The sequence below is a fragment of the Salmo trutta genome, unplaced genomic scaffold (genome assembly GCF_901001165.1).
Source record: "Salmo trutta unplaced genomic scaffold, fSalTru1.1, whole genome shotgun sequence".
NCBI classification, from domain to species: domain Eukaryota; kingdom Metazoa; phylum Chordata; class Actinopteri; order Salmoniformes; family Salmonidae; genus Salmo; species Salmo trutta.
The window spans coordinates 2,383,893-2,403,212 of record NW_021823216.1 but is presented as its reverse complement, the minus strand read 5'-3'; the positions used below and the strand labels follow the sequence as shown (position 1 = coordinate 2,403,212).

Here is a 19,320-nt window from a genome sequence, read left to right as displayed (position 1 = left end):
AGGGGATAAACAGGGGACAATCGGGATAAACAGGGGATGAACAGGGGATGAACAGGGGATAAGCAGGATAAACAGGGGATGAACAGGGAACAATCAGGGAACAAACGGGATAAACAGGGGATGAACAGGGGATGAACAGGGGATGAACAGGGGATGAACAGGGATGAACAGGGGATGAACAGGGGATGAACAGGGGATAAGCAGGGGATGAACAGGGGATGAACAGGGGATAAGCAGGGGATGAACAGGGGATGAACAGGGGATAAGCAGGGGATGAACAGGGGATGAACAGGGGATGAACAGGGGATGAGCAGGGGATAAACAGGGGATGAACAGGGGATGAACAGGGGATGAGCAGGGGATGAACAGGGGATGAACAGGGGATGAACAGGGGATGAACAGGGGATGAACAGGGGATAAACAGGGGATGAACAGGGGATGAGCAGGGGATGAACAGGGGATGAACAGGGGATGAACAGGGGATGAACAGGGGATGAACAGGGGATGAACAGGGGATGAACAGGGGATAAGCAGGATAAACATAGAAAGTGAGACCAGAGGGTTTTCTCATTTCATGCATTTATTTTTTTTACATTTTTTATTTGCAAGGACTACAAAAACATTGTTAAATACATTTTATACACAATTATCTATTTAAAATATTTTTTGTTTTGCTTTTTTTATTTGCAAGAGGGCTACAAAATGTTTAGCTCATAAGTTACCTATAAAGTAAGTTATTCACATAGTTTTGTGACGATCAGATTTCCATTGGCAGTTCATGTAAATTCTCCTTAGCTGGGATACTGTCTAGTTTATCAGATTTCCATTGGCAGTTCATGTCAATTCTCCTTAGCTGTGATTCTGTCTAGTTTATCAGATTTCCATTGGCAGTTCACGTCAGTTCTCCTTAGCTGGGATACTGTCTAGTTTAGCCACTACAGAGTGAAGGGAATGCAGTCCAAGATGGCTACTTTTTTGAGGTGGTCACTTGAACAGGCATTGATAGGACTATACCTATTCCCACAATGTGCCACTGCAACAGCTACAGTATGCACATCAATTGCCACACGACTCTCTGGTTATTTTGAAGACCGTGGATTATAAAAACTCCTCGTGGTGATTCATAGCAATTTCAGTTTGGTGGGTAATGTTTTTAAACACATTACAACTGTATGAATATCCTGAAAAGTTGTTGGAAATGATTTGTTTAAGAAACCAAAGAGTATTTACTGTACATTTGAAAAAGTCCCATGTGGAATATCTCAGAACGTTCAGAATTTGTTTCCAAGAGGTACAACGTTGTCTGGGGGTTTATGCAGGTGCCACGGTGGAAACCTCTGTTTTTGATGTAGACACTTCCGAGCCATCGTCTACTTCCTTGCCAAAGAGCTGCATGATGCACGTACGGAACTGGGGAGAGAGAAGAAGAAGAATGGAACATGAAGAGAGAAGCTTCCAAAATAAAAGTCTACATTTAATTAAGACATGAGGCCTTTAATAACTACTTTAGTAGTAAATGGATCAAAGTTCACAGCTATCAAACAAACACACCTGTTTATTCATGAAGACATAGATCACTGGATTCCAGATGGTGGCGCTTTTGGCAAAGTAGGCAGGCAGAGCAGCAGCCAGAGGGTGGAAAGCATACCCAGGGTTAGCCGCAGCAAAGCAGGCAAAAGCTGTGTAAGGTCCCCAGCATACACAGTAAGCAAAAATCATGACAACAACCATCCTGGATACTTCCTTCTCAGCCTTCTGTGTTGACTCAGAGTCTTTCTGCTGCGCGGCAACCTGTGGTCATTCAGAAGGAGTATCAGATGGTTAGATTTAACCCTCTGATATGCATTTTGAAACGGTACACTTCACCATTGACTGTACTGAACAACATCACTTACAGCACGGATGGCCAGCCACACGAACAGGTAACAGAAGACGATCACTCCCAGGGGCATGAAGCAACATGTAATCATCAGAACGATCATGTATGACAGGACTCCAGGATCCTCGTTACCTCCGAACACATCAGGTCCACAGGAAGTTTTCAATCCGTGAGGCCAGTACCTGATGGAGGGAGAGAGATACAGAGATGGGTTGAATAATGAAACCTTTTTTTGAACAATGTGACTTTTTTTCAATTGTCAGTGAAAGAAAAAGAGAAGATATCCCACCTGCTCCAGCCGAAGATAGGAGGGGCACACCAGAAAGCAGACCAGACCCAGGAGAAGACAATTCCTCCCATGGCCCATTTAGCATCAAACTTGACATTTCCAAAGGGCTTACACACCACTACCCATCTCTCCCAGGAGATAACAGCCAGAGACCACAGACCAGCAATACCTGCATTAGATATACACATTAGACAAAAAAGATTCATTCTGATTACTGTCACTATGCTATGGTGTTTTAGCAACAGCCAATTCGTCTTTATCAGCACTGTGTAGCAATGTAGAATTTCCTTCTTAACCCTTGTGTGGTGTTCGGGTCTGTGGGACCCATTTTCAATGTTAACTAAAGAAAAATTATAACTTTTCTTTTTTCAACCTGAGACTCATTGGCCTTGGCTCATTTTCTGTGAAGAACATGTAAAAGAACATGTTTTCATTGAGTGCACACTGTGAACCCCCTACACATTTATATGACATATGTGGTGTTCGGGTCCACTGGACCTGAGGGTAATAAAAGTGTGAAAAAGTGTGTATGTAGGTGAAAACAAGTAAAAATGAAACAAAAAGGTTTGCTGTGTGCCTTCACTCTGTCTTCGTCTTCCCTGTTTCAACATAGCATCAATAACCTGTCTATCTCCCTGCCTGTCTACCTGTCTCCCTGTCTCCCTGCCTGTCTAACTGTCTCCCTGCCTGTCTACCTGTCTCCCTGCCTGTCTAACTGTCTCCCTGCCTGTCTACCTGTCTCCTGCTTTTCTCGCCCTCTTTACACAATGTCTTGTGGGAACCTGCACAATGTTATTATAATGCATAATTTCAATACATTATTTCAAGACATTGTTAAAAATGCAGTATTTTCCCACACTCTACCCCAGCCAGGTGCAAATTGTTGGAGGGACACAACAAATAAATAGCTTTGCATGTGTAGCTCCTTACCACAATCAATCGGTATGCCAAAAATAACCTCTGCTCAGAGGGCCTTACAAATACTTTTTGCAGAGAAAGAAGGTAGTGTGGAAAAAATGTCAGAATATGAGGATGTTTCTGTCAATTTGGAGTCTGACGGTGAGTTGGAAGATGAGGATGAGATTGACCCTCAGCCAGCCCCAGGACCAGCCTGTCAGCAGCCAGCCCCAGGACCAGCCCGTCAGCAGCCAGCCCCAGGACCAGCCCGTCAGCAGCCAGCCCCAGGACCAGCCCGTCAGCAGCCAGCCCCAGGACCAGCCTGTCAGCAGCCAGCCCCAGGACCAGCCCGTCAGCAACCAGCCCCAGGACCAGCCCGTCAGCAGCCAGCCCCAGGACCAGCCTGTCAGCAGCCAGCCCCAGGACCAGCCTGTCAGCAGCCAGCCCCAGGACCAGCCCGTCAGCAGCCAGCCCCAGGACCAGCCTGTCAGCAGCCAGCCCAGGACCAGCCTGTCAGCAGCCAGCCCCAGGACCAGCCTGTCAGCAACCAGCTCATCAGCAGCCTGCAGGAGGAGAAATACGGATGTACATTTTTTTGAAATTTAATGGTCTTTTGCCGAATGAATGAGCCACCCGCATGGCTGCCAATGTGATAAGGATGCAACCAGGGCCGACGCGGTTGGCGGTTACTCATGTGCAGGACATAAAGTCTTCTTTTGAACTGTTTATCCCAGACACCATCCAGAAAATCATTCTGGACTGCACTAATTTGGAGGAAAGGTGTGTTTTTGGGGAGAGATTGATGGAGATGGACCAAACTCATTTACATGCATCCTTTGGGGTTATTATCCTTGCTGGTGTTTTCAGATCCAATGGGGGAATCCACAGAATCCCTGTGGGATGCAGAAACTGTCAGAACTTTTCAGAGAAAAACAATTTCGCTGGAAAACTTCCAACATTATTTCCAGGATTTTCCCCTTCGATAACTGAGACACCAGACCAGCTCGGTGGCAGAGAGACAAGCTAGCTGCAATCAGGTCAGTGTGGGACTAGTGGGTGGATCACCTTCCCCTGTTTTACATCCCTGGGCTCAACGTTACTGTTGATGAGTAGCTTAGGCCATTTAGGGGCCGCTGTCCCTTCAGGCAGCACATACCGTCTCAACCCGCAAAATATGGAATCAAGATCTGGGCTGCCTGCTGCTTCATCATATGTGTATACGGGGAAGCCAGATGGAGGAGCCCCTGAGAAGAACCAAGGGATGCGTTTTGTCCTGGACGTGACATAGAGACTCCGTGGCCAGAACATCACATGCAATATTTGTTTTCTTCACACAAGCTGGGACAGGAGCTCCTCAAGAGGAAGCTGATGATGGTCGGAACAGTAGGACAAAACTAGCCAGAGCTCCCAGCTCAGCTGTTGAATGCACGGAACAGGCCTATCAATTCCTCCACGTTTGTGTTCACAGCCGACACGTCCTTAGTGTCCTACGTGCCAAAGAAAGGCAAAAATGTGGTACTTATGAGTACGCTGCATAGGAATGGGACAATCTGTGGCCAGGAACATCAAAAAACAGAAATCACAATGGATTACAACGCCACAAAAGGAGGGGTGGACAATTTAGACAAGCTGGTGACTGGCTACATGTGCAAAAGAAGGACCCTACGCTGGACACTTGTGATATTCTTCAACATCTTGGACATCTCGGCGTACAACGAGTTTGTCATCTGAATGGCGTTGAACCCAGATTGGAACAGAGGGAAGATCCAGAGGAGACGGCTCTTTCTCGAGGAGCTGGGCAAGGCGTGGGTAAGACCTCACATCCAAAAGAGGCAACATATCCCAAGGACCCCAGCTTCTGCAGCCATCGTGAGGAGGATTCATGAGGAGGATGCTCGTTCCCCATCCGCCCGACCCACAGAATCAACAACTCTGATACCGGAAGTAAGTGTGAGTGATGTTGTTGTATGTGTGTGTGTCTGACTCTCCTACCTTGGCCTGCTGTAACTATATATGTGAGTGATGTTGTTGTATGTGTGTGTGTCTGACTCTCCTACCTTGGCCTGCTGTAACTATATATGTGAGTGATGTTGTTGCATGTGTGTGTGTCTGTCTCTCCTACCTTGGCCTGCTGTAACTATATATGTGAGTGATGTTGTTGTATGTGTGTGTGTCTGACTCTCCTACCTTGGCCTGCTGTAACTATATATGTGAGTGATGTTGTTGTATGTGTGTGTGTCTGTCTCTCCTACCTTGGCCTGCTGTAACTATATATGTGAGTGATGTTGTTGTGTGTGTGTGTGTGTCTGACTCTCCTACCTTGACCTGCTGTAACTATATATGTGAGTGATGTTGTTGTATGTGTGTGTCTGACTCTCCTACCTTGGCCTGCTGTAACTATATATGTGAGTGATGTTGTTGTATGTGTGTGTGTCTGACCCTCCTACCTGGGCCTGCTGTAACTATATATGTGAGTGATGTTGTTGTATGTGTGTGTGTCTGACCCTCCTACCTTGGCCTGCTGTAACTATATATGTGAGTGATGTTGTTGTATGTGTGTGTGTCTGACTCTCCTACCTTGGCCTGCTGTAACTATATATGTGAGTGATGTTGTTGTATGTGTGTGTGTCTGACTCTCCTACCTTGGCCTGCTGTAACTATATATGTGAGTGATGTTGTTGTGTGTGTGTGTGTCTGACTCTCCTACCTTGGCCTGCTGTAACTATATATGTGAGTGATGTTGTTGTATGTGTGTGTGTCTGACTCTCCTACCTTGACCTGCTGTAACTATATATGTGAGTGATGTTGTTGTATGTGTGTGTGTCTGACTCTCCTACCTTGGCCTGCTGTAACTATATATGTGAGTGATGTTGTTGTATGTGTGTGTGTCTGACTCTCCTACCTTGGCCTGCTGTAACTATATATGTGAGTGATGTTGTTAGTAAAATGCCTGAACTAAGTGTTGTCATCATTCTAGATTGTAGCCGGTAGCAACAAGAAGAAGCCCTGTGATGTGTGTGGACCCAAGGACAGGAAGACACAGAACACATGCAAAAAATGCAAGACATACATTTGCAACACACACACAGTAAAACTCTGTCCCTCATGTGGTGTGTAGACCGGCATTCATTTGTTCTTCAATGGGGCTCATTTATCATTTCCATAAAAAACTGTATGTAAAATGTATCCTTCCAATTTGTTCAGTTCAAAGCAATAAACATCACTGGTGATGAAAACCTTGTTTCATATATATTTGTTCAAGATAAACATGATTTATTCCACCCATGTCTTGATTATAATAGATTTTTGTTCGCAAAAATCACATTTTATTAAAAAAATCAAATAGTGCTTTTATTGATAAATGTGATGTAGCAGAGGTTAAAGGAAAATATTAACCATGTATGCTGTCTATATTGCTTGTAATTGATATAAGTCAACATCTAAGTATTAAGTATTTTTAGGTAAATTGTTATGGCTGTATTGTTTTAAAAACCCAATAATGTTGTGGGTCCATCAGAATAACAAAAACATATATATTTTATCAGGTCAGTTGACTGAGAATGTTCTCATTTACAGCAACAATCTGGGGAATAGTTACAGGGGAGAGGAGGGGGGATGAATGAGCCAATTGGAAGCTGGAGATTATTAGGGGGTATGAAGGACAGATTGGGACACCAGGGTTAACACCACTACTCTTACAATGAGCACCATGGGATCTTTAGTGACCACAGAGAGTCAGGAAACCTGTTTAACGTCCCATCTGAAAGACAGCACCCTACACAGGGCAATGTCCCCAATCACTGCCCTGGGGTATTGGGATATTTTTTCTAGACCAGAGGAAAGGGTCTTTCCAACTGGCCCTCCAACACCACTTCCAGCAGCTTCTGGTCTCCCATCCAGGACCAACCCTGCTTAGCTTCAGAAGCAAGCCAGCAGTGGGATGTAGGGTGGTATTCTGCTGGCTTGAACACCACACAAGGGTTAAATATGAAACAAAATCTAGTTCATATAAAAATGCATCTTACCACATGTGGCGACAGTGAATCCCTCAAAGACACACATTGGGTGTCCAAGAATAAAGTAGCCAAACATCTGGTTGCAAACGCTGATGGTGCTAGCCAAAAGAGTCTCCGCAATGTCAGCAAAAGCAAGGTTGACCAGGATCCAGTTGAGAGGATGTTGGAGCTTCTTGAATTTGGCAGTGGCCACCAGTACCAGGCCGTTAGTGAAGGTTGAGGCCACGACCACAAAGAGCATCCAAAGTGTTGAGATATTGTACACCCATCTTGGAGCAATGTGGTAGTTGGGGCCCTCAAAAGGATCTGCAAAAGAAAAAGAGAAAAAATATATATATATGTACATATATTTGAATATAAATTGAAAATAAATTCCCTGACTTATTGATGTAGTCAAATGAGAACAGTGAGTAAATATGTTGAACAGAATGTGTGCATCAAAAGTTATGAACAAGGAAAACAATGTCATGATACTCTTGATAAAAATAATGAAATGTACTGTTTGTATTATTGTGTGTACTGCTATTGCCAGTTGTGAATGGTATGGCTGCTGTTAAATATCTTATTAAGGAAAAGACCTTTAGCAACATCCCTTGCCATTATACTCTGTAAATCTACAACAACTACAATATCTTGGAGAATCCACAGAATTAGGCTCTTTCACTCCTTCTACCAGATGATATCACGCCCAGCCATAACACTGACAGGATGTACTGTACCTTTGGTATGATATCACGCCCAGCCACTACACTGACAGGATGTACTGTACCTTTGGTATGATATCACGCCCAGCCATAACACTGACAGGATGTACTGTACCTTTGGTATGATATCACGCCCAGCCATAACACTGACAGGATGTACTGTACCTTTGGTATGATATCACGCCCAGCCACTACACTGACAGGATGTACTGTACCTTTGGTATGATATCACGCCCAGCCACTACACTGACAGGATGTACTGTACCTTTGGTATGATATCACGCCCAGCCACTACACTGACAGGATGTACTGTACCTTTGGTATGATATCACGCCCAGCCACTACACTGACAGGATGTACTGTACCTTTGGTATGATATCACGCCCAGCCACTACACTGACAGGATGTACTGTACCTTTGGTATGATATCACGCCCAGCCACTACACTGACAGGATGTACTGTACCTTTGGTATGATATCACGCCCAGCCACTACACTGACAGGATGTACTGTACCTTTGGTATGATATCACGCCCAGCCACTACACTGACAGGATGTACTGTACCTTTGGTATGATATCACGCCCAGCCACTACACTGACAGGATGTACTGTACCTTTGGTATGATTGCTGTTGGTGTAGGAGAAGCCTGATTCTCTGGTTGTATCTTCCTGCCGCCTTGCAGCAAACACTCCTAGTTCTGCCATCCTGGACTGGTTAATAAGAGTTAGAGAAGTTGACTGCTGAAGTCCGTGCTGCTCCACTGTCCTAGTTTATATAGCATCCTTTGGGTGTTTTTAAAGGATTACGGCCTTGGAGGAATTAGGGCAGGGTGTGTGATGGTATGGACTGGACTGTCTTTTCTTAATTACTGTTAATTACCACAAACGACTAATTAAGGAGGATTTCAGAGGCCATAATCTTGTTTGAAAGGGCATTGGTGGCAGAGGAGGTTAAAAGTAATATACAATGGAATGCTGCTGTATCTGAGGCCCAGACTTGTCAGTTGAATGGCATTGGGACAAGGTCAGTGAGTGTTAAATATCTAACCTTCAAAAAACACAATCACCATCACGCAATCACTCTTCAGATTGACAATACAAAATCAAATCAAAAACCTCATATCCATCAAATTACAACATTATGAATAACCGTATAGTCATTTTCCATGAAGAATTATTTGTTGGACTTGCTTTAACTCTTTACAGGTATATTTTTTATTGTTTGGGGGGGTAGTGATTGGTAGTACTTATTGCTGTTCTGATTTCAGATTTGAATATCAGAGAGGTAGACCAAGGTCACATACTCTTTAAGTTGTTGTCTACGACGCATCGTTGGGAAAAGTGGTCAAGGTAGCTGATTAGTCTCAAAAGTCCCAATGTTGAATGTGCTCCCCCCTATCGTTATCATTTGAAAGTTCTGAAAAGTTCCACGGCAGTTAATTCAGCAGTGAGTGGGAAGTTAGCGAAATGACTTGATGTGGTTACTAAAACAGCTGTATCGTTTAGATCTGTACAAGCTATTTCTGTTTCCGGTTCCAGATTTGAAAAGCCGAGACGCAGGTCAAGTCGTCACACCGTCTGTTTATGTCCAACTTGTTGGTCATGTGGTCAAACGTGTCAGCGGTTGTGATGTCACAATAGGGAGCTTTAGAACGTTAAGGAGATCCCATTAAAGTGGATGGAACCTGACGAAGACATCAACAAGTTCAATGTAAAAAACTCAACCCAGACCAGATGCCTTGTTTTAAAGTTTGAACGGCGTTTCTAGCTTTAACAGGAGCAGTGTGCAGAATAATAATAATAATAATAATAATAATAAGTATGACCAAGATTTAGTCTGGACTTAAGCTTCGCAAGTCCCATCAAATGACTAATGACAATGTCAGGCCGGTACTATGTACCATGTAGAATGGCATCCTTATACAATGTCAGAACGGTACTATGTACCATGTAGAATGGCATCCTTATACAATGTCAGAACGGTACTATGTACCATGTAGAATGGTATCCTTATACAATGTCAGAACGGTACTATGTACCATGTACAATGGTATCCTTATACAATGTCAGAACGGTACTATGTACCATGTAGAATGGTATCCTTATACAATGTCAGAACGGTACTATGTACCATGTAGAATGGTATCCTTATACAATGTCAGAACGGTACTATGTACCATGTAGAATGGTATCCTTATACAATGTCAGAACGGTACTATGTACCATGTAGAATGGTATCCTTATACAATGTCAGAACGGTACTATGTACCATGTAGAATGGTATCCTTATACAATGTCAGAACGGTACTATGTACCATGTAGAATGGTATCCTTATACAATGTCAGAACGGTACTATGTACCATGTAGAATGGCATCCTTATACAATGTCAGAACGGTACTATGTACCATGTAGAATGGTATCCTTATACAATGTGGTACTATGTACCATGTAGAATGGTATCTTTATACAATGTCAGAACGGTACTATGTACCATGTAGAATGGTATCCTTATACAATGTCAGAACGGTACTATGTACCATGTAGAATGGTATCCTTATACAATGTCAGAACGGTACTATGTACCATGTAGAATGGTATCCTTATACAATGTCAGAACGGTACTATGTACCATGTAGAATGGTATCCTTATACAATGTCAGAACGGTACTATCTACCATGTAGAATGGTATCCTTATACAATGTCAGAACGGTACTATGTACCATGTAGAATGGTATCCTTATACAATTTCAGAACGGTACTATGTACCATGTAGAATGGTATCCTTATACAATGTCAGAACGGTACTATGTACCATGTAGAATGGTATCCTTATACAATGTCAGAACGGTACTATGTACCATGTAGAATGGTATCCTTATACAATGTCAGAACGGTACTATGTACCATGTAGAATGGTATCCCTATACAATGTCAGAACGGTACTATGTACCATGTAGAATGGTATCCTTATACAATGTCAGAACGGTACTATGTACCATGTAGAATGGTATCCTTATACAATGTCAGAACGGTACTATGTACCATGTAGAATGGTATCCTTATACAATGTCAGAACGGTACTATGTACCATGTAGAATGGTATCCTTTTACAATGTCAGAACGGTACTATGTACCATGTAGAATGGTATCCTTATACAATGTCAGAACGGTACTATGTACCATGTAGAATGGTATCCTTATACAATGTCAGAACGGTACTATGTACCATGTAGAATGGTATCCTTATACAATGTCAGAACGGTACTATGTACCATGTAGAATGGTGTCCTTATACAATGTCAGAACGGTACTATGTACCATGTAGAATGGTATCCTTATACAATGTCAGAACGGTACTATGTACCATTCCAAGTGGTAAAGAAGCTTATTTGGACTATTGGGGTTTCCGCAGGACTTAACCTTGGCACGTCTAATTGGCGTTGACAGAAGTGCAGTTAGAAAGCGGTTAATCTCTCCTAAATGAAGGGTCATTTTGGGGAAGCAGGATTCATCCAGAAACGTGAAGGGAGTCAGGTTTAAAGCGTGCGCTAATAGAGCTGCTGAATGAGATGTTTAGCTTGCAGCCCTGAGAAGACCTACAGGAATAGGAGAGTTTAGCTCCAGCAGTCATGATGACGCACAGCAACAGTCTGATAAGGTGGTACCTCTCTCTGACGTTGATTTCATTTCATTCTGTTTTCACCATTCTAGACTGGTGACAGATGCTCCTCCTTTTGTGCTAAATATTTTCAGCTATACCACAACTGGAACATTCAATTGAATGGTATAATTTGTGACATGGTACACTCTTAGAAAAAAGGAAGAAGGTAGAACCCTTTCGGTTCCAGGTAGAACCCATTTGGTTCCAAGTAGAACACTTTTGGTTCCATGTAGAACACTTTTGGGTCCAAGTAGAACACTTTAAGGTCTTGTATAGGGCTGTGATGGAGTCAACCCCACCATGGGGCTGGTAGAGGACTGTGATGGAGTCAACCCCACCATGGGGCTGGTATAGGACTGTGATGGAGTCAACCCCACCATGGGGCTGGTAGAGGGCTGTGATGGAGTCAACCCCACCTTGGGGCTGGTAGAGGGCTGTGATGGAGTCAACCCCACCATGGGGCTGGTAGAGGGCTGTGATGGAGTCAACCCCACCATGGGGCTGGTAGAGGACTGTGATGGAGTCAACCCCACCATGGGGCTGGTATAGGACTGTGATGGAGTCAACCCCACCATGGGGCTGGTATAGGACTGTGATGGAGTCAACCCCACCATGGGGCTGGTAGAGGACTGTGATGGAGTCAACCCCACCATGGGGCTGGTAGAGGACTGTGATGGAGTCAACCCCACCATGGGGCTGGTATAGGATTGTGATGGAGTCAACCCCACCATGGGGCTGGTAGAGGGCTGTGATGGAGTCAACCCCACCATGGGGCTGGTAGAGGACTGTGATGGAGTCAACCCCACCATGGGGCTGGTAGAGGACTGTGATGGAGTCAACCCCACCATGGGGCTGGTAGAGGGCTGTGATGGAGTCAACCCCACCATGGGGCTGGTAGAGGACTGTGATGGAGTCAACCCCACCATGGGGCTGGTAGAGGGCTGTGATGGAGTCAACCCCACCATGGGGCTGGTAGAGGACTGTGATGGAGTCAACCCCACCATGGGGCTGGTAGAGGACTGTGATGGAGTCAACCCCACCATGGGGCTGGTAGAGGGCTGTGATGGAGTCAACCCCACCATGGGGCTGGTAGAGGGCTGTGATGGAGTCAACCCCACCATGGGGCTGGTAGAGGGCTGTGATGGAGTCAACCCCACCATGGGGCTGGTATAGGGCTGTGATGGAGTCAACCCCACCATGGGGCTGGTAGAGGACTGTGATGGAGTCAACCCCACCATGGGGCTGGTAGAGGGCTGTGATGGAGTCAACCCCACCATGGGGCTGGTATAGGACTGTGATTGAGTCAACCCCACCATGGGGCTGGTATAGGACTGTGATTGAGTCAACCCCACCATGGGGCTGGTAGAGGACTGTGATGGAGTCAACCCCACCATGGGGCTGGTAGAGGACTGTGATGGAGTCAACCCCACCATGGGGCTGGTAGAGGACTGTGATGGAGTCAACCCCACCATGGGGCTGGTAGAGGACTGTGATGGAGTCAACCCCACCATGGGGCTGGTAGAGGACTGTGATGGAGTCAACCCCACCATGGGGCTGGTAGAGGGCTGTGATGGAGTCAACCCCACCATGGGGCTGGTATAGGACTGTGATGGAGTCAACCCCACCATGGGGCTGGTAGAGGACTGTGATGGAGTCAACCCCACCATGGGGCTGGTAGAGGGCTGTGATGGAGTCAACCCCACATGGGGCTGGTATAGGACTGTGATGGAGTCAACCCCACCATGGGGCTGGTAGAGGACTGTGATGGAGTCAACCCCACCATGGGGCTGGTAGAGGGCTGTGATGGAGTCAACCCCACCATGGGGCTGGTAGAGGGCTGTGATGGAGTCAACCCCACCATGGGGCTGGTATAGGATTGTGATGAGTCAACCCCACCATGGGGCTGGTAGAGGGCTGTGGATGGAGTCAACCCCACCATGGGGCTGGTAGAGGACTGTGATGGAGTCAACCCCACCATGGGGCTGGTAGAGGACTGTGATGGAGTCAACCCCACCATGGGGCTGGTAGAGGACTGTGATGGAGTCAACCCCACCAGGGGCTGGTATAGGATTGTGATGGAGTCAACCCCACCATGGGGCTGGTAGAGGGCTGTGATGGAGTCAACCCCACCATGGGCTGGTAGAGGGCTGTGATGGAGTCAACCCCACCATGGGGCTGGTAGAGGACTGTGATGGAGTCAACCCCACCATGGGGCTGGTAGAGGACTGTGATGGAGTCAACCCCACCATGGGGCTGGTAGAGGACTGTGATGGAGTCAACCCCACCATGGGGCTGGTAGAGGGCTGTGATGGAGTCAACCCCACCATGGGCTGGTAGAGGACTGTGATGGAGTCAACCCCACCATGGGGCTGGTAGAGGACTGTGATGGAGTCAACCCCACCATGGGGCTGGTAGAGGGCTGTGATGGAGTCAACCCCACCATGGGGCTGGTAGAGGGCTGTGATGGAGTCAACCCCACCATGGGGCTGGTAGAGGGCTGTGATGGAGTCAACCCCACCATGGGGCTGGTATAGGGCTGTGATGGAGTCAACCCCACCATGGGGCTGGTAGAGGACTGTGATGGAGTCAACCCCACCATGGGGCTGGTAGAGGGCTGTGATGGAGTCAACCCCACCATGGGGCTGGTATAGGACTGTGATTGAGTCAACCCCACCATGGGGCTGGTATAGGACTGTGATTGAGTCAACCCCACCATGGGGCTGGTAGAGGACTGTGATGGAGTCAACCCCACCATGGGGCTGGTAGAGGACTGTGATGGAGTCAACCCCACCATGGGGCTGGTAGAGGACTGTGATGGAGTCAACCCCACCATGGGGCTGGTAGAGGACTGTGATGGAGTCAACCCCACCATGGGGCTGGTAGAGGGCTGTGATGGAGTCAACCCCACCATGGGGCTGGTATAGGACTGTGATGGAGTCAACCCCACCATGGGGCTGGTAGAGGACTGTGATGGAGTCAACCCCACCATGGGGCTGGTAGAGGGCTGTGATGGAGTCAACCCCACCATGGGGCTGGTAGAGGACTGTGATGGAGTCAACCCCACCATGGGGCTGGTAGAGGACTGTGATGGAGTCAACCCCACCATGGGGCTGGTATAGGACTGTGATGGAGTCAACCCCACCATGGGGCTGGTATAGGACTGTGATGGAGTCAACCCCACCATGGGGCTGGTAGAGGACTGTGATGGGGCTGGTATAGGACTGTGATGGATTCAAACCCACCATGGGGCTGGTAGAGGGCTGTGATGGGGCTGGTATAGGACTGTGATTGAGTCAACCCCACCATGGGGCTGGTAGAGGGCTGTGATGGAGTCAACCCCACATTGGGGCTGGTAGAGGACTGTGATGGAGTCAACCCCACCATGGGGCTGGTAGAGGGCTGGGATGGAGTCAACCCCAACATGGGGCTGGTAGAGGGCTGTGATGGAGTCAACCCCACCATGGGGCTGGTAGAGGGCTGTGATGGAGTCAACCCCACCATGGGGCTGGTAGAGGGCTGTGATGGAGTCAACCCCACCATGGGGCTGGTAGAGGACTGTGATGGAGTCAACCCCACCATGGGGCTGGTAGAGGGCTGTGATGGAGTCAACCCCACCATGGGGCTGGTAGAGGGCTGTGATGGAGTCAACCCCACCATGGGGCTGGTAGAGGACTGTGATGGAGTCAACCCCACCATGGGGCTGGTAGAGGGCTGTGATGGAGTCAACCCCACCATGGGGCTGGTAGAGGACTGTGATGGAGTCAACCCCACCATGGGGCTGGTATAGGACTGTGATGGGGCTGGTAGAGGGCTGTGATGGGGCTGGTATAGGGCTGTGATGGGGCTGGTATAGGGCTGTGATGGGGCTGGTAGAGGACTGTGATGGGGCTGGTAGAGGGCTGTGATGGGGCTGGTATAGGGCTGTGATGGGGCTGGTATAAGGCTGTGATGGGGCTGGTGTAAGGCTGTGATGGGGCTGGTATAAGGCTGTGATGGGGCTGGTATAGGGCTGTGATGGGGCTGGTATAGGGCTGTGATGGGGCTGGTATAAGGCTGTGATGGGGCTGGTATAGGGCTGTGATGGGGCTGGTATAGGGCTGTGATGGGGCTGGTATAGGACTGTGATGGGGCTGGTATAAGGCTGTGATGGGGCTGGTTTAAGGCTGTGATGGGGCTGGTAGAGGGCTGTGATGGGGCTGGTATAAGGCTGTGATGGGGCTGGTATAGGGCTGTGATGGGGCTGGTATAAGGCTGTGATGGGGCTGGTATAAGGCTGTGATGGGGCTGGTATAAGGCTGTGATGGGGCTGGTATAGGGCTGTGATGGGGCTGGTATAGGGCTGTGATGGGGCTGGTATAGGGCTGTGATGGGGCTGGTATAAGGCTGTGATGGGGCTGGTATAAGGCTGTGATGGGGCTGGTAGAGGACTGTGATGGAGTCAACCCCACCATGGGGCTGGTATAGGACTGTGATGGAGTCAACCCCACCATGGGGCTGGTAGAGGACTGTGATGGGGCTGGTATAGGACTGTGATGGAGTCAAACCCACCATGGGGCTGGTAGAGGGCTGTGATGGGGCTGGTATAGGACTGTGATTGAGTCAACCCCACCATGGGGCTGGTAGAGGGCTGTGATGGAGTCAACCCCACATTGGGGCTGGTAGAGGACTGTGATGGAGTCAACCCCACCATGGGGCTGGTAGAGGGCTGGGATGGAGTCAACCCCAACATGGGGCTGGTAGAGGGCTGTGATGGAGTCAACCCCACCATGGGGCTGGTAGAGGGCTGTGATGGAGTCAACCCCACCATGGGGCTGGTAGAGGGCTGTGATGGAGTCAACCCCACCATGGGGCTGGTAGAGGACTGTGATGGAGTCAACCCCACCATGGGGCTGGTAGAGGGCTGTGATGGAGTCAACCCCACCATGGGGCTGGTAGAGGGCTGTGATGGAGTCAACCCCACCATGGGGCTGGTAGAGGACTGTGATGGAGTCAACCCCACCATGGGGCTGGTAGAGGGCTGTGATGGAGTCAACCCCACCATGGGGCTGGTAGAGGACTGTGATGGAGTCAACCCCACCATGGGGCTGGTATAGGACTGTGATGGGGCTGGTAGAGGGCTGTGATGGGGCTGGTATAGGGCTGTGATGGGGCTGGTATAGGGCTGTGATGGGGCTGGTAGAGGACTGTGATGGGGCTGGTAGAGGGCTGTGATGGGGCTGGTATAGGGCTGTGATGGGGCTGGTATAAGGCTGTGATGGGGCTGGTGTAAGGCTGTGATGGGGCTGGTATAAGGCTGTGATGGGGCTGGTATAGGGCTGTGATGGGGCTGGTATAGGGCTGTGATGGGGCTGGTATAAGGCTGTGATGGGGCTGGTATAGGGCTGTGATGGGGCTGGTATAGGGCTGTGATGGGGCTGGTATAGGACTGTGATGGGGCTGGTATAAGGCTGTGATGGGGCTGGTTTAAGGCTGTGATGGGGCTGGTAGAGGGCTGTGATGGGGCTGGTATAAGGCTGTGATGGGGCTGGTATAGGGCTGTGATGGGGCTGGTATAGGGCTGTGATGGGGCTGGTATAAGGCTGTGATGGGGCTGGTATAAGGCTGTGATGGGGCTGGTATAAGGCTGTGATGGGGCTGGTATAGGGCTGTGATGGGGCTGGTATAGGGCTGTGATGGGGCTGGTATAGGGCTGTGATGGGGCTGGTATAAGGCTGTGATGGGGCTGGTATAAGGCTGTGATGGGGCTGGTATAAGGCTGTGATGGGGCTGGTATAAGGCTGTGATGAGGCTGGTATAGGGCTGTGATGGGGCTGGTATAAGGCTGTGATGGGGCTGGTATAGGGCTGTGATGGGGCTGGTATAAGGCTGTGATGGGGCTGGTATAAGGCTGTGATGGGGCTGGTATAAGGCTGTGATGGGGCTGGTATAAGGCTGTGATGGGGCTGGTATAGGACTGTGATGGGGCTGGTATAAGGCTGTGATGGGGCTGGTATAGGGCTGTGATGAGGCTGGTATAGGACTATGATGGGGCTGGTATAGGGCTGTAATGGGGCTGGTATAAGGCTGTGATGGGGCTGGTATAAGGCTGTGATGAGGCTGGTATAAGGCTGTGACGGGGCTGGTATAGGACTGTGATGGGGCTGGTATAAGGCTGTGATGGGGCTGGTATAAGGCTGTGATGGGGCTGGTATAGGGCTGTGATGGGGCTGGTATAAGGCTGTGATGGGGCTGGTATAGGACTGTGATGGGGCTGGTATAAGGCTGTGATGGGGCTGGTATAAGGCTGTGATGGGGCTGGTATAAGGCTGTGATGGGGCTGGTATAAGGCTGTGATGGGGCTGGTATAGGGCTGTGATGGGGCTGGTATAAGACTGTGATGGGGCTGGTATAAGGCTGTGATGGGGCTGGTATAGGGCTGTGATGTGGCTGGTATAAGGCTGTGATGTGGCTGGTTGTCACAAATAGTCAGAGTGTGTTTGATGGCTCATAACTCCATGTTGGATTGAGATACGAGGATTAAAAGGGTTCCTGTTTCAACCCAAGGCCTTGGTGTTTGTCCTGATGTTGAACAGATCTATAAGATACACTGGTGCTGGGAAACACATGATAGTAAACAGTGACAACCAGCCCCGGGCTCCTCTACAGTCTCCTCATTGTGATCCTCCGTAAGATGCTGCAGCCGCTAGTCAGGAACTATTCATGGTTGGTAATAGAACTGGGATTTGACCTGGGCTTTCTTCAACAAATCAGAGCTGTTAATAATACTCCTGTGGAAAGTGGGATGTTGGTTTTGAGGATGATGTTTATGAAGGATAATGTACAGGGAGATACTGTGAATGAATGGACTTTTGTACACACACGCACGCACGCACGCACGCACGCACACACACACACACACACACACACACACACACAATTAGACGTTGAGCCAGAACCAGAAGGGTGCCAGTTGGTGACACATGACTTCTGAAACTATGGATCCTTTTCTCTAGACTCTACACACAAAACACACAAAACACACAACATGCAAAACCAAAACACATCTCTTGCAAAACCAAAACACTTAATACAAAAGTATTTTAACTGTTCTCAAAACTCTACACACAAACCATCAAATGATTATCTCTTATACACGCCAAACTACACACGGATGTGACAAATGGAAAACACTACTATCTCGTGTCTTGTATGTTCAGTGTTCAGTGGAGTCCACGGCAGTTTGTCATAGCACTCACACCTACATGTATGTGCACAAATATATACAGTATGTATACATATTCAGTATATATTTACACTTTAAACAGAAATGCAAGGGTATTTTTTCTCAAAATATTGTATTCTCATCCAGATTTCAGGATGAACAGTAACAGACAAAACAAAAACTCTCCAAAATCGGCCTCCATTGTTGTCCAAACCAAGAAAGACAACATGAAGCCTGTTTATAGACTCAAGCTCTGATTTCTAACTGAAGAAATGATCTAGAAGTGTTTTTCCACGTGAGCACTGGGTGTACAGCAGGTAATCGGTAAATGAGTGTGGCGTTTTGAACGGCAGTGTTTTCCAAAACGAAACACAAGACCTGTCACTTTTGAATGATGTGTCTAATGTAGAGAAGTGTGTTTAAGTGTTTTGCAAAAAGTGTGTTTTACAATTTGCAAACTGAGTGTAAAGCAGATCATGTGCTTGCAGTTTTGCAGACTTGGTCTGAAGATTAGGTACATGAGTTAATTAATGGTTTCACTGGACGTGCTTGAAGTCCCACTTTTTAATGTGTGTAAAGAGATTGTAAAAATAACTAACGCTTCTAATAATAAGGCTGTATTGTATGACTGATAGTCAAGTATGCGACTGTTGAGGCACAGACCTCATT

At 47.8% G+C, this 19,320-nt stretch overlaps 1 protein-coding gene across 1 annotated transcript; it reads right to left on the bottom strand.

Moving 5' to 3' along the window:
• Window positions 1-848: 848 nt before the first annotated feature.
• LOC115189698 (red-sensitive opsin-like) lies at window positions 849-8,581 on the bottom strand. The gene is made up of 6 exons (XM_029748239.1): window positions 8,401-8,581; window positions 7,091-7,387; window positions 2,169-2,337; window positions 1,896-2,061; window positions 1,552-1,791; window positions 849-1,410 (listed from the first exon to the last, which is right to left on the bottom strand). The coding sequence occupies exons 1-6, from the start codon at window positions 8,489-8,491 to the stop codon at window positions 1,312-1,314; spliced, it is 1,062 nt and encodes a 353-aa protein (XP_029604099.1). The 5' UTR covers window positions 8,492-8,581; the 3' UTR covers window positions 849-1,311.
• Window positions 8,582-19,320: the final 10,739 nt, after the last annotated feature.